At 37.4% G+C, this 14437-nt stretch overlaps 1 protein-coding gene across 4 annotated transcripts in view; it reads right to left on the bottom strand.

The window, feature by feature from the left end:
- Positions 1–681: 681 nt before the first annotated feature.
- Positions 682–14437, bottom strand: part of hdac9b (histone deacetylase 9b) — a 53221-nt gene continuing 39465 nt past the window's right edge. For all 4 annotated transcript variants that reach the window (XM_026284344.1, XM_026284345.1, XM_026284346.1 and 1 more), the window contains 6 exons: positions 10505–10636; positions 9451–9566; positions 7316–7438; positions 5694–5889; positions 4608–4819; positions 682–2711 (listed from right to left, as the gene is read on the bottom strand). In XM_026284344.1, the coding sequence (XP_026140129.1) occupies positions 2379–2711; positions 4608–4819; positions 5694–5889; positions 7316–7438; positions 9451–9566; positions 10505–10636 (1112 nt within the window). In that variant the 3' untranslated portion in view covers positions 682–2378. The remainder of the gene's footprint in view (positions 2712–4607; positions 4820–5693; positions 5890–7315; positions 7439–9450; positions 9567–10504; positions 10637–14437) is intronic.

Genomic DNA, 14437 nt, shown 5'->3' with positions numbered 1-14437 from the left:
TCTTTAATACCCAAAAACAAACTGAATTTTTTTTTGAGGTTTGTTTGAGGAGGTACTATCGGTTCATCAGCCAATGACATGAGGGATGTGTCCATCAACCCTGTTTGAGAAGTGCATTTATGTTTGCAAATCCATTTATCCAATATCCAATAATTATTTACATTCATGCATATACACATTTAATTATATTGATTAAATTTGATTACATTTCAGAATATCTGTATTAAAGATAATTTATATTAAATTATATTTATATTAATTATTAATTCTCACCCCACCTCTCCAGATTCAGACTGACTGAATAAAACAATCGTGACATGAGCTGGTGAAGCTGGATTGCAGGTTCAGACCAGGAACTGTCCGAGCTCCAGCTAAGCCTACCCTGCATAATTGGTTAAACTTGGCCTGGTCGCTTTAACCCAGGTTATATATCACCGTCTTGAAGTTCACTTTATCTTAACAGCTTTAATGCAGACTCGAGGAACCTCTCATGTTCACTTCAAAGCCCCGTTCCGAAAGCCTTCAAAGTCAGAGACTAAAACCTCTGTATCGCCTTCAGAATCAGAAGCCGGACTCTGTGGGAAAATGTGTTAAGAGAGCAACTGTATTTTATACTCCAATTCTGTTTATTTAGGAAATCCACTCCTTAAACATATCCAGTGAAAAGACTTTCCAGAGAAGTACAGGATGGAAAAGAACTTTATTTAAAAAAAGGTGATCTGTGACAAGGGAATGCGTACAGTTACAAACTAAATGTGACAATATATCCCTAGCGGACAGTTCTTATTCACATCCAGATCAGTGGAACAGACAACAGGAACGAAACAGGCCAGCTCAGGTTGACTCACAGGCTTTTTGTGGACAGGGTGACGGCTCACATCAATTAAACAGGTTTTCCTCTTTAAGTTGTTTTATTTGTATTTTTTTCAGAGGATCTCAGTCACAAAAACGAACAGTTTTACACCGAATGTTTGAAATAAAAATACAGGAAAGGTGGCTCACTAACAAAAAATGACAATAGTACGTTTCTTGAAACTATCACACGAGTTGATCCGAGCACTTCATGAAGAAAGACGGCCAACGACTTGCAACATTGCCTCAGGAGAGAACAGAATGATTACCTTTTTTTTTTCTACCAAAGTAACATCAAGCCTGCATGTCGTGGTAAACACATCACATGGGAATACAGAGGAAATGATTGGTTTTAAAAGGGGGCTCCCCCCGCCGTCTCCTCACTCACTTTGTAATTTGCCTCAACAGTAAATCAGAGCTCACTGCTGGGCTCTCTGACTTCAGCGTGGAGTTGTCCTCTCCCAGCATTCCTGCGCTCATGAATCATTCTGATTCCTGGCTTCCACCAGGCATTTCCTCTACAATTCTCTCCCTCTCAAAATTCAGCGAGGAGCAGAGCTGCTCACGATCCAGGGCAGCCTTCGATTTGGGCCACAGGAGAACAGGGAACACAGAATGTCTTGCTCCAACTGTTAAAGGAATATTCTGGGTTTCAATACATGTTGAGCTCAATCAACAGTCATCACTCAACTTAATATCGATTACTAGAGCAGTGCAGGAAATGAATGAGGCCAATCTGTAACAATACCATTTTTAGTACCTAAAAAATAAGATTTTAGTATGAAAAATTGCTTAGTAATTCTTTCTGTGTAAAGTTATATCAACTTCCAATTGCAAGACAACAGAATGTCTAAAACCCCAAAATGATGACAAGAACTTTACAGCTCAAATAATAGACAACTTTCAATAGAAAAAAAATATTTTATTAATTATATTATCAAACTATTGGTGCCCAATGAACCATTGTTTTATTTATTTTTTATTTGTGATTATCAGCATTATCCTATAAGTGCGGTTAACTGAGTTTAACTTCAGAATATTCCTTTTATTCTGTTGTTGTGTTGAGTTTCATGGTTACTGAAATTTGTTTCCCTACAATTTGGGATTCTCTCAGCAAACCGAGTTTTTTTTTTTTCATCATACAAATTTATAATAACATTCATAAAAAGCAAAGAAAGATCTATAAGAAATCCATAGTGCCATGGGAAATCACCGAAATATCCTACAAGACCTTCCAAGTTGTTGTTTCCCAAAGGCTGGGGAGAAAGTAGAAAGGATTTCTTAAATTATTATTTCAACAAACAATCAAAAACTGCTTCTTCGCATTTAAAAGACCAAGTTGGCTAAATTCTCCTCTTATTCAATTATATACAAAACATACAACGTACAATACCGAGATCACTTCACAAGTTCACGAATGAGACCAGTTCTGAAGCTCCCAAAGCAATGGCTCTGTGTCGTGTAAGCATGTGGCGTGTATGTTAACCTGTGTCTTCATGTGTGAGTGTGAAGATGTATCTGTCGTTTCAGATCATGGCCTGGATCACCATCCTGCCTTTAACGTGGTGAATGTAGGAGCTCTGCTTGTCGGCCAGGCTCTGAGTAGCCATAGTCTCATCGTCACTGGCATCGGGCTCCTCTTTCACCCGGATGACTCCGCGGTGAGAGTCCAGTGGCTCGGTGGGTGAAGCAGAGGTGGTGCTGCGGCGGCTGTCCGGGCTGTGCTTTCTGATGACGCCACCAGAGGGCGAGCTGTCCTCCTGCATGGTCTCCTCATGAATCTCCTCTCCTTCTTCCTCCTCGGACTCCTGCAGGTGGATGTTCGGCTGACGAAGCTGCTCGATCGATTTCGAAAGCATCTACGGGAGAGAGAAACGTGATTTATTATTGGATGTTCAGAAGAGTTTCAGTCAATGAGTGACTTATTGTAACTGTGCCAATTCAGGCGACACAAACACTGTCATTCACCAGAATTGGAACTCATTCACAAGATGGAATAACAGCCAAACAGTGAGCCTCATATAAATACATCATACGTGAAGTGAATATAGTCACTGTGTCCTGAAATTAGTCAAATACTTTTTATATTTCCCTCTAAAGCCTGTAAGCGGATGTAAAATTACACAGGTGCCCTATTTAGCGCAGATAAAACATTCAGTTATTAAACCAGGAAGCTAATCCCTGATTTCACAGTATTCATGACCTCATTTCTTTAAGAAATCATTTATTACTCCTAGCTACAAGAGTTTATGGTTACAGACCGTCCAAAGAGAGATGATTTACTTGTTAATAATTAGTACAAATTATTATGAGTTGCTTCAAGTCAGATCACGTAATTTTTATGGTCATCTATTAATTTATATATATGTGTATATATATATATATATATATATATATATATATAAATGCAATTCATAAATAAGATTTGAATACATCTTTTGATGAGCATGTTTGAATTTCTTAAATAAAATGAATTTTTATATTTTGGGGGGCATAAAGTAGTTAGAAATGCCAGAGTGATACAACTGCCCTATTATCACAATAAAGAAAAAAAGCTTAATTAAAATAATTAAATTCTTAAAAATAAATCCATAAATAGTTTGGAATAATCCAGTACTATTTCTTAGAAGAAGAAACAAATTAACTTCATTGTTTATTAATATATAAAAAATAAAAAAAACTTTTGAGTAAACATGCAGAAAAAAATACCAATATGAAATGATATCTTAACCTATAAATGTGTATCAAGGTTCAAATCTAGATAGATAGATATTTTTTGTTCAAACTGTAAAATATCATGTGGTACAACCCCCCAAAAAACATACCCAAGGTTTTTTAAAATAATTATTTGTGTACACTCTTATGTGTTGAAGGTGTAGGAAAAATATGTTTTAAGTGATGGTTTAACCACATGAGCTTTTTAGGATCAGTGAATATGAGACTTTTAATAGATTTCCAAATTCACATGACACCAACATAAACCCAAAGACTACATTTCTAAGAACCTGTGCTTTTTTATGCACTCTGCATTTCACATTTTTGTATTTAATCATGATTTGATAGTTTCACATGATTTAAATATGATAAACTAATGAGTTAGCAACTTTCAAACTATAGGCATGCAATTATACCAGTCATTCGTGACCCAGACTAGACAGTTTTTTGTACATGGCCCTGGTGACTGAGGCCATAACAATAAATAGCCAAAATCAAGTGCTCTCTGGGCACTTTTGATCCTCATGTCTGAAAATTGCACTTGTAACCTTGAATTTCCCATAGCACTCTCAGCAATAATAAGGCAGATCAATCTGCAAGATCCCGTTAACAATGGAGCCTTTCACAGCGCGCGCCTCCCGTGTCGCTAACCTTGCATGCGCAGCAGAATAATTGCACTTAAACGGATGGCCAGGTCACGGCTGCTGGTGCACAGAAACACAAATATTTCCACAGGGGAACAACAGCATGTATTCTATCCACTTTGGTGCCCATTTGAACTTGTCCCTGGTCAATTTTGTAGTGTTAGCATGCAACAGAAGCCTTAAGCTATGCTAATTCAAGTGCTGCTTCTGAACCCAGAACAGGTTTTTCCCTAACATAACGGAGATGGGCTGTCCAACTTTAGCTCCCATGTGAACTGAATGGTATTTCAAGGAAAATATGTTTTAGGATGACAACATAATCATTCAGCTTCATCCTCAGCTTCCCATGATAGCACTAGTCATTTTTGCACTGACAGCTTGATTAAGTGATTTTACCTTGTTGATGTGGACCTGTTGCTGGTACTGTTTCTGCTTCTCCAGGAAGTTCTGGTGTTGCTGCTGAATCACAAGTTGAGCTAGTGTGCCCTGGGGCAGTGGAGCCGACTGGGTTCGGTTCAAGGGCCGGTGACGAGGCAGTTTGGGTCGGGTGCTGCTTGGAGAGGTTTCCATCATGGCCAGTGGAGAAGGAGGATGCACTGGACTTTGACCTATGTAACAAAATATATTGATCTGATCAATATAAATCTAATAGAATAAAAGTTTCACCCTCTTTGCTCTCTCAGTGTATGATGCCTTCAGGCTCAATGACCAGGGCTGCATTTCCCAAAAGCATCATACGCTTAAGTACATCGTAGACCTGTTGCCACCAATGAAACTACTATCAGCTAAGGCTTAAGATGCTTAAGATGCAGCCCAGGTTGCAGCAGTATGTTCATCATACAAACTTATAGCATGACTTCAGAAGACTTCCTTTATGTTGCTTTTTTGAAGCTTCAAGTATCTAGTCCCCATTCATTTCATTGAAGAGAGAAAGGAAAAAATGTCATATGCATTTGGAACATCATGAGGGTGAGCAAATTACATAATTTATGGGTGAACTATTCATTTAAAAATGAAAAAAGGCCACAAGCTGAAAGGTTACAGGTTTAAACCCCACAAGGCACAATCTTGAGCAACCAATATTTCACTGTTGAGCAAGGCACTTAACCCCATGTTGCTTCAGGGGGCATGTACCTTTAATTTAATGTGAAGTGAAAGGTGTGAATAAAAGATGTAGTCTGTTCAGTTGAAAACAAATTATATTCTTCCGTATCTACTTAAGTTTTCTGCAAGAATCTTATTTCTGTCATGACAACTTTCAGAGGGTTTGGCATTGTAATGTACGTGACAATGTTTGTGTGTTTGTGTGTTACAGCAAACAGGTATTTGAATATTGAGCAGCAAGCTCTTTGGCTGCTGATACAATCAACCAATCAGCTGTGCCTTGTGGTGATGTCATTATGCCAGATTGAGTTAAACCTATAGGACTGTACCATCTTTCATGACACAACTTTGGATATACCGAAGCTCTGATGTTCTCACCAGTAGAGAGGATCTTTTGGTGGCGGAGCTGCTCTTTCTGGAGGAGGTGCTGCAGGAGCGCTTGGTGGCTGCTGCTCACTTTGGCCTCCATTGCAACAGACATGGGCACAGGACCCAGAAGTTGGGTGGGCAAACCTTGGATGACCGCGGATACACCACCACCCTCAACATGCTTCTCCTGAAGTCCTAGAGCACCCTGAGAAGAAGTGATAGAGAAGATATGGTCTATTCATTTCAATTGGTACAGTAGTAAAAGTTTTGAATTAACTGATTCAAACCTCAGTATGTGCTCTGATAAATAAGGGACTATATGGAATGGTCTTGGTTTGTTCAGATCAAAAAGTCTCTTGTATACAAATGTATTCTTGTTTATTTATTCTTCTAGATAGGGAGCAATAAAGTATTCAAACTAAAAAGTACTCTAGATTAAATATTATATAGAGCTATACTTGATTATTCTGGTTTGGCTGGACTTTAAACAGCAGTAATGGATGAGGTGACTGGGGAGGGCTGGAGTGCAACCGACACCAGACAGTTAAACACAATATTTATCTAAGGCCTATAAAATCCCCCAAGGGCAAAGGTCAGCACCCTGAGGCTACACATATCATCTATTGAGCCAGTGATGGTTAGTCTGTCAACAGTCAAACAATATGCAGCTGAGCCAGGACCATAAACTACATTTCCCCTTATTTATCAGTGTAAACATCCATATCAAATTGATTAGAATTAAATCAGTCTTCAAGTGACAGCTTACAACAAGAGTGACAACAAAATAATATTCATGTAAAATATTAACTATATATTGCACCAAAACTATTGACACTTATACAATACTGAATTATATATGTCATTTTTAAATTTAAGTGAGTGAATATATGAATGTATATATTCATAAATTATACTCTTAGCTTAAGGTAATTCTTTCAAAACCATAAAAACTTCTATATAATTCCAACCTTTTTCTTAAACGAACAATATCACACAAGCAGAAGAAATATCATATAATATTACTAAATTATTAATTAATTTATTAACAGTGAACCAATGGTCATATAAAAACAATAATATATATATATATATATATATATATATATATATATATATATATATATATATATATATATATATATATATATATATATATATATATATATATATATATATATATACTAAACTGTATAAATATAGTGATATTAATTGATATAGAGACATATTATATTTTATTAAAAAATCTGCAAAATATTTAAATATTTATTTCTTATTTCTTATTAAATATATGTATATATATTTTTTTTTTACTAAAATTTGAAAATATTTATAATATGTAGTTTTGCAATTAAGTTTCATCAATCTTTTGAAAAGCCTTAATGCCTGAATATATATATATATATATATATATATATATATATATATATATATATATATATATATATATATATATATATATATATATACATACACACATTATACCACAATACTCATTGCAATCTTTTTGAGTGTTACAGAGTTCATAGGGAAGTATTGTGTCATGTTGTTCATGCCAAAAATCCAGACTTTGTGTGAACAGGCTCTTAACAGAGGAAGTTATGAAAGATGATGCATGTTGTTGTTTGACTTACACTGATGGGAGAAGAGGCAGCAGAGAGACCCAGAGAGATATTGGGGAGCGATGGAGACGTATAGAGATTTAACATAGACACTGAGCTTTCAGGCCTTAATAACCTCGGCTGTGACGGCCATCTCTGTGATGGAAAAAGAGAGGGAGGGAGAGAGAGAGAAAAAGAGACATATTTTGAAATCCCACTATGAACCATTGGAAAGAGCAACAGCAACAGAACAATAAACTTTAATGTACTAAAACGAATGACGGTTTTGTTCCTGCCACAGTGGAGCTGAGCTCAACTGAAGGACGTAAAACCAAGGCCACAGAGAAGCCCACAAACGCAGAATCCCACTCCATTTGTCTCACTGCTGATCAGTTTTCGACTGTACTTCCTCCACCCAGTGGTGCGACCCATCAGCATGTGGCAGAGGGGCTGTGCTGTTTACCCTCCAATCCCTCCTGCCTATTCACTGACCTGTATGTGGATATCCGGCCTTATTTGACTCAGGGGACCAGTTCCTTCTGAAAGAAGATACCCAATGTAACGGATCACAAACAGGGCTGGCTTTCGAAACTGGCGCGGTGTCTGCGGGTAGCACCGGTACGATCCATGAGACGTCAAGCTTATGTCAATACAATAGCGATCGGGCGTGTTTGTGTTGTTAACGTGTCTTTGGCTACCAGCGGCTGGTGGATCAATTAAGCTCAACCACCCACCACCTCGACCCTGGATCGCAGCGCAATAAGCATTCCTTGACGGCTATTGCATCGGAGGTCCAGGGGAGTGTAAACAGTGGTGCTGAAGAATAACACAGCTGCTCAGCTGAGGCTTCACAGAGACATGTCACATTTGCCCAGAATACACCTCTTTGTGAGCAAAGTCCACAGGGACCCGGAGGAACCCAGCCGTGAAGCCATCAGGAAGTGAGTCAGAGGAAGCTAATGAACATCGCTAAAAGGGAAAAAGCCCTCAACGTTCCTATAGGAATATTTTGGGTTCAACACAAGTTACACTGAGTTGGCAGTAGGGCTACAAAAATTAACCATTGTTTTACTGTAGTAAATGTGTAGTAACTATGTTTTTTTGGCATTTTGATTACCATTTGTATAAGCACAGTTTTACTACAAATACCAAGGGTAAACTATGGTTAGTGTAGCAAATGCATTGTTAACTTGTGATTAAGAAACTATGTTTTTTGTTTTATTTGTAGTAAAACCAATGGTTAACTTGGATGTATGATAAATAAAAAAGCTTGTTTGTAGGGCTTTACAATTTGGCTCACAATTTTGTGATTATATATGCATATGATTATAAAATTATTATTAAAATTAGCAAAAAATTACAATTATACATTTTCCCATAAGATACTGAAATCACTGCAACACGAGCTGCTCACGTGTAAATGAACACGGTGCTTCACGCAGCACATCCTTTTTAAATTAAATCACAGCCTATCAATTTGATAACTGATAAAAGCACTTTTGGTTTAATTTCGATTAATTTTCCAGATCTAATTGACAGTATGGCGGTGTTATGTTGATTACCACAAAAATAATTCTGGCTTGTTATTGGCCCCTTTCACTTCCATTCTTAATGCCTCACTGTAAACCAACACTGTTTTAAAGAACAGGGGAGTCAGAGTTTTGTGGTGATTTATATATAATATAAAGAGCTTAAAATGCACTAAACCTGGAACCTGCACACTATTTTGAAGGTTGACACTAAGAATATCCAGGTGAGCCCTGTACGTATCTTTATTTTGAGCTATACTCTTTCTTGCCCTGAGCTTTACGAGAGCTGCAGGCAAAGAAAACCACATAGCTATGCCAGTAAAGCTTCGCGGTACAGAGCAGGAGTTTGTGGGAGGAAGTGATCTGACTCTTTATTGTTCGAGCTGGGAGCCGTTTTCATTGGACTGAGACGGACAAGCAGGTCCCAGGCTGTAGAGACAGACTTGTGTTTTCATAGCTGCACAAGGACAGGCTGGGCTTGTGTCAAGGACATATATGGGTGCGGCCTGGTGGCCATCAACTTTTCTTTAATTCATACAAGTTTTAATCTTTCAGGAAAGCTTTGATGAAACTCCAGTGAGAAAGCTTAACTGTTAATAGACTTGCATACGTGTAATAAAGCATGTTTAATGTAAGTACCTCAGTACGTGTGGTGACTGGTAGAGAGGAGGGTCCGTTTTCTGCCCCCAAGGCACTGCAGGCCCCGTTGGGTGAACTGGGCCCCGATCCTGGAGCACTGCTGCTGGCTGTGGATTCTGGGGAAAATTTCATTAAACAGACGTAAGTCCAAGAATAGACATTATTGATAATATATTATATAAACTGTAGATCTACAAATCCTTCATATGGTTTTGAAAAAATATATATGTACCAAATTCAACAAACATTTTTATACGAAAATAAATGTCAAGTATATTTTACATGCAATCAGAATGAATGCAGTTGTCATTGTGCAATATTCAAATTTTCAGTAATGTTATGAAATACCCTTATTATAAAATAATAATAATATATATATATGTGTGTGTGTGTGTGTGTGTGTGTGTGTGTGTGGATAGATGATAGAATGAAAGAACGATAGATAGATAATAAGGGTTTAAAATGTAATCCATTTGTTTCATGGATTTCATGCTTTTGTCTTCATGATTATAACAGGTCAGTTGTACCACCCTTCTAATATCAAATTTAATTTTAATTCAGAAATGTATTTAAAAAAAACTAATATTGCATATTTTGAAATAAATCAAGTCATCATCTAACCAAAAGAAAGGAACATCATTCCATTGACCCATCTGTCTACATATATCTTGAGATAATCAGCACTAGGATGATGTCATATCTGTCATATTTACATAGGATTTACTGGATGACAATCTTGCCACCTTGTTTCCAAAAACAACTAGCAACTGCTGCCACTGATACATTATAAATATACACAAGTGACTGAAACAGCATGGAAAAATCATTCAACCGGCCAAGGCTCAAAACCGCACTAGATGTTCCTCTGGATGACACCTGCCAGAGCAGCTGTTACATAACAACATCAGCACACTGAGCTGCACAGACAGCGGACGGCTGCTGTGATTACTGGAGAGAAACCGGCAGTGAAACAGCTAACCAGTAGGAGGTCTTTTTGTTTATGCCCCAGGTGTGTTGTCTAATTTTAAGATGCATTATGGGATATCACTCCTACCCAGAAGCTCCAGGGCTCTCTTTTTGAAAGGTGTCATGATGCTCCCTTCCTTCCTCCTAAGAAGCGGGCTGCTTCTCCTCTCGGCAACTTTCTGCTTTAACCTGGACCGCACCTTCAGATTGGGCTCTGAGACTGGAGAGAAAACATCATAACACATGTTAATCAAATATTCAGGATCTCAACTGTTTAGTCTAAACTTTTTTTTGCCAAGCGTTGTCACAAAAAATGTTTTGATGCATTTGTAGCTATGCAAGTCAGAGAGTTGGAGAGGGGAAACCACATTGTTGTGCAGTTGCATTCCTGTACTGTGATGTTACAGGACTGTGATTAGATCTGTGGGCATTTGCAGGTTGTTTTCAAAGATCAGAGTTTCCTCATTATCTGGAGTACATTAGCCTGAGCAACAAAGGCTTTAAGGCTTTAAAAAAAAGGGGCCAGGCTGATCATAAACTATGAAAAAAAAAATTATGTTATATTATATTATTATAAAAAAATAATAATTTGTATATAATTTAACATTTAGGATCAGTAAAATATTTTATTAAAGTTCTACTTTTATTCAGCAAAGACTGATTGAAAAAGAAAGTAAACCTTTGTAATGTTACACAAGATTTTGATTTCAAACAAATGTCATCCTTTTGCTCATCAATGAAATCTTAAAAAACTAATCTACAAAAATAATAAGCTGCAAATTCCTTTTCATCCCTTTACATTAATAATAAATACTTAAGTGGTGCATGATGTAAAACGTCAACTTATTAGAATGTTTTTGTTATAAGATTTTAAAATATATTAAAAATAGAGAACCATTTAAACTGTAACAATATATAACAATACTACAGTTTTTACTGTATTTATTTTTAACAGCTACATATTAATTGGTCCAAATAAATGATTACATTAATCTTCATGATATTATTAAAATTATAAATGCATTAATATTAGAACAATATAACAACTCCAAATAATTCAATCTACAGATATACTATGAAGTCAACTAGATATTATCAATGCACTCAAGACTTTAGCAGTGTTTAGCTGTAGAGGTTTTATATATATATATGTTATATATATGTAACAGATGTTTTGGTGAGTGAATGCAGCATGCCACATCCTGTGTATGCAAATACATATTCATGCAAAATGTGCAAAAAAAAAAAGAAGACAAAGATTGCAAGTGAGGAAGAAATTTACATAATTATCAAATAAACCCTATGGAGTATTTTGTTGAATTATGGAGACGTGCCTGTTTATATGACTGTGATGTACAGACAAGTGTTTCTAAACAACCCTCTGATGGGAAGTGAGTGAGTAAGCCAGCCACCCACATCCAGTGCCTCCCTTTGGGAAACACCCACAGTACAACTAGCAGCCAAAAATACTCAAATTCAGTCTCGTTATTATGAGCAATGTTTTATTTTTTTCCCTCCGTCAGTTCCCCATTGTGCAATAGTAACACAACCATCTATAGTGTGTGGAAGTTAAAATCTAGATCAGTGGTTCTCTACCGGCTTTGCTTCACAAGCAGAACTAACCATACACTGGCAAACAAACAACAGTCCTAAATTGTTTAGCAAGAGAAGACGAAGATTATAGATAGTATAAAAGAATAGAACGATAGAATGATAGATAGAACAGTAGAACGATAGATTTTTTAATTTGTCTTTTAAAAACCGGCAAGCATGTGATTAGATGCATTTTATTTATTTTTTTGTTTGCAGTTGAGAACTTATGATTTCCTTGTTTTCGAATAGTAGTGTTGCCATACTAAGACCCCTGAAGTGAGCAGCCAAAGGAGGGAGCTAGGGGTTGTTGCCATACTAAAAAGACAGCTGACCAAATGGATGTGATCATATAGGATGAGTTAGTATGAGAAGTGGGAGTCATGGGAAGACACAGCTGTAAGCAGTGATCTCAGAGGAGAGAACGAGAGGGACAGAACTGGACCGCAGGCTGGGCTGCTATTTCAAGCCTCTTCAGAAGCAGAAGCAGGACTGTCTGCTCCCATCCAGCAGTGCGCTAATGGGATGCAAATCCTGCTAGCGGAGTGGGCTGAGAGCGAACTGCAGGGAGCCCTCTTCAATCCGCCTTGCACCCCACACCGTCCTGATTGCATTCTATTTTTATTCGGCGCTACAGCCTGTCACCACGGGAACGCTACCCTATTGCTGTGGAGGTGGAAGAGCGATTGTTGGTGGGTTTAGTAAGAGGCTGTGATCGTGATGCCATCGGAGAACACATCACTCTCCTCCACGGAAACAGCAGAGCGACAGGCCCGACGCCTGCTTGATTTTTCCTCACGCTGACACACGGCCTGGAACCAGAGGCCAAGTCAAACAGGAATATGTATGAGGCAAAGACTTTACAGGCCTAGAAATCAATCATATTATTACGTTTGAAAGCAGCGCTGGAGGGCACACACTGCTGAGGTCTATTTATCGTGTCGTCTCAACCCAAAAGACAAAGTTCTCTTCGGAGTTGTGTGGCTTAGCATGTGTCTGACAAGTGTGAAGAACAGTGTATGTGTGTAAAGATGTGCTAACCATGGTCAATTAACAATCAGCAAATAAAGTAAAAACGGTTAAATAAATAAAACACAGTTGCCTGTTGTTGGTGATGGTAATTTAATGCAAGTGGTGAGAGGCAGAATAAAAAAATTACTACAAAAAGTGAAATTAGGAAAGAAATTCAAATAATCCAACTGACATAAGGACAACTATATACTGCATTTTCAAAAATTAAAAATAATAACGGAAAACATATATTATGACTGTTCGATTTGAGCAATTCTCACTAATTCCACACTTTATCACACTGATGCCACACTTAGGTGTGACAGAAAGGTAATTTTGGACCTTGACAATAATCATTTATTGTTATACACAATGTATCAGCACCATATTGTTAATAAAATGATATGTGCGATATTTACATATTTGCACTGACACAACATAAATAAATTATTATATATATATAATTATTGTAAATTTTATGTTCCTTATTTTAAGATACAGATCTTAAATGCACAGAAATAGACTATGGCAAAAAAGACCATGCTTACTGTATATATATATATATATATATATATATATATATATATATATATATATATATACACACACACACACACACACACACACAAAGTAGTTTATATTTACAATATTGTCCATTAATCAGTCAGACATTTCATTATCGTTGCTTTCTTAAAATTTGTGCACCTTTTGCATTTCTTTTGAAGAATATCTAGTTGCCTTTAGAAAATGTGACTGTGTATTAGCACACACCTGATCCTGCCTACCAACCTCTGTTACTTTTTCTCTCATTAGTAAAAATACAAACACCTGTTTACCCAGGAGACGAGGACTACGTGATGCAACAACACTGGCCATGCAAACCATATTACTTCATCATTGCACCTCGGTTCATTTCTCTTTTTTTCCCTTCCCCATCCCTCCATATCCAGTGGGGGAAAATGGCGTGACATAATAATGCAAGCCTGGTCTGGCGGCCCAAAATATCCACCATTTAAAACACAAACTCAAATCCCTCTCATCTCAGCTGCACCTGCTCCACATGTTTGGTATGTGGGTCAAGACTAAGGAGGTTTTTCCTTCTCTTCGATAAGCTGGACTGTTGCTGCCTGCAGCAGTGTCACGTGCCACCACATGGATCTTTTCTGGTCCAGACCTCGGCACACCGAAGATGCATGGCGAGTAAACAAACATGTGATGCTTTGAAGATGAATGGCTTGTTTGTCTTTGACAACTTCAGTTGAGAACAGTGTGATCAAACCAAAGCCGCAGTTCTGCAGATGATACAGCACTGAGGAAATTAAGGATTACATCTTTTAAAAACAGTGTCAGTTCCTGTAGCACTCGATACATTTGCCTTGGTTTGGGTAGTTTTCTCCACAGAGCTAACCTAACTCTTGAC

The sequence above is a fragment of the Carassius auratus genome, chromosome 16, assembly GCF_003368295.1.
Source record: "Carassius auratus strain Wakin chromosome 16, ASM336829v1, whole genome shotgun sequence".
Taxonomy (NCBI): domain Eukaryota; kingdom Metazoa; phylum Chordata; class Actinopteri; order Cypriniformes; family Cyprinidae; genus Carassius; species Carassius auratus.
This window is presented reverse-complemented; position numbering and strand designations above follow the sequence as displayed.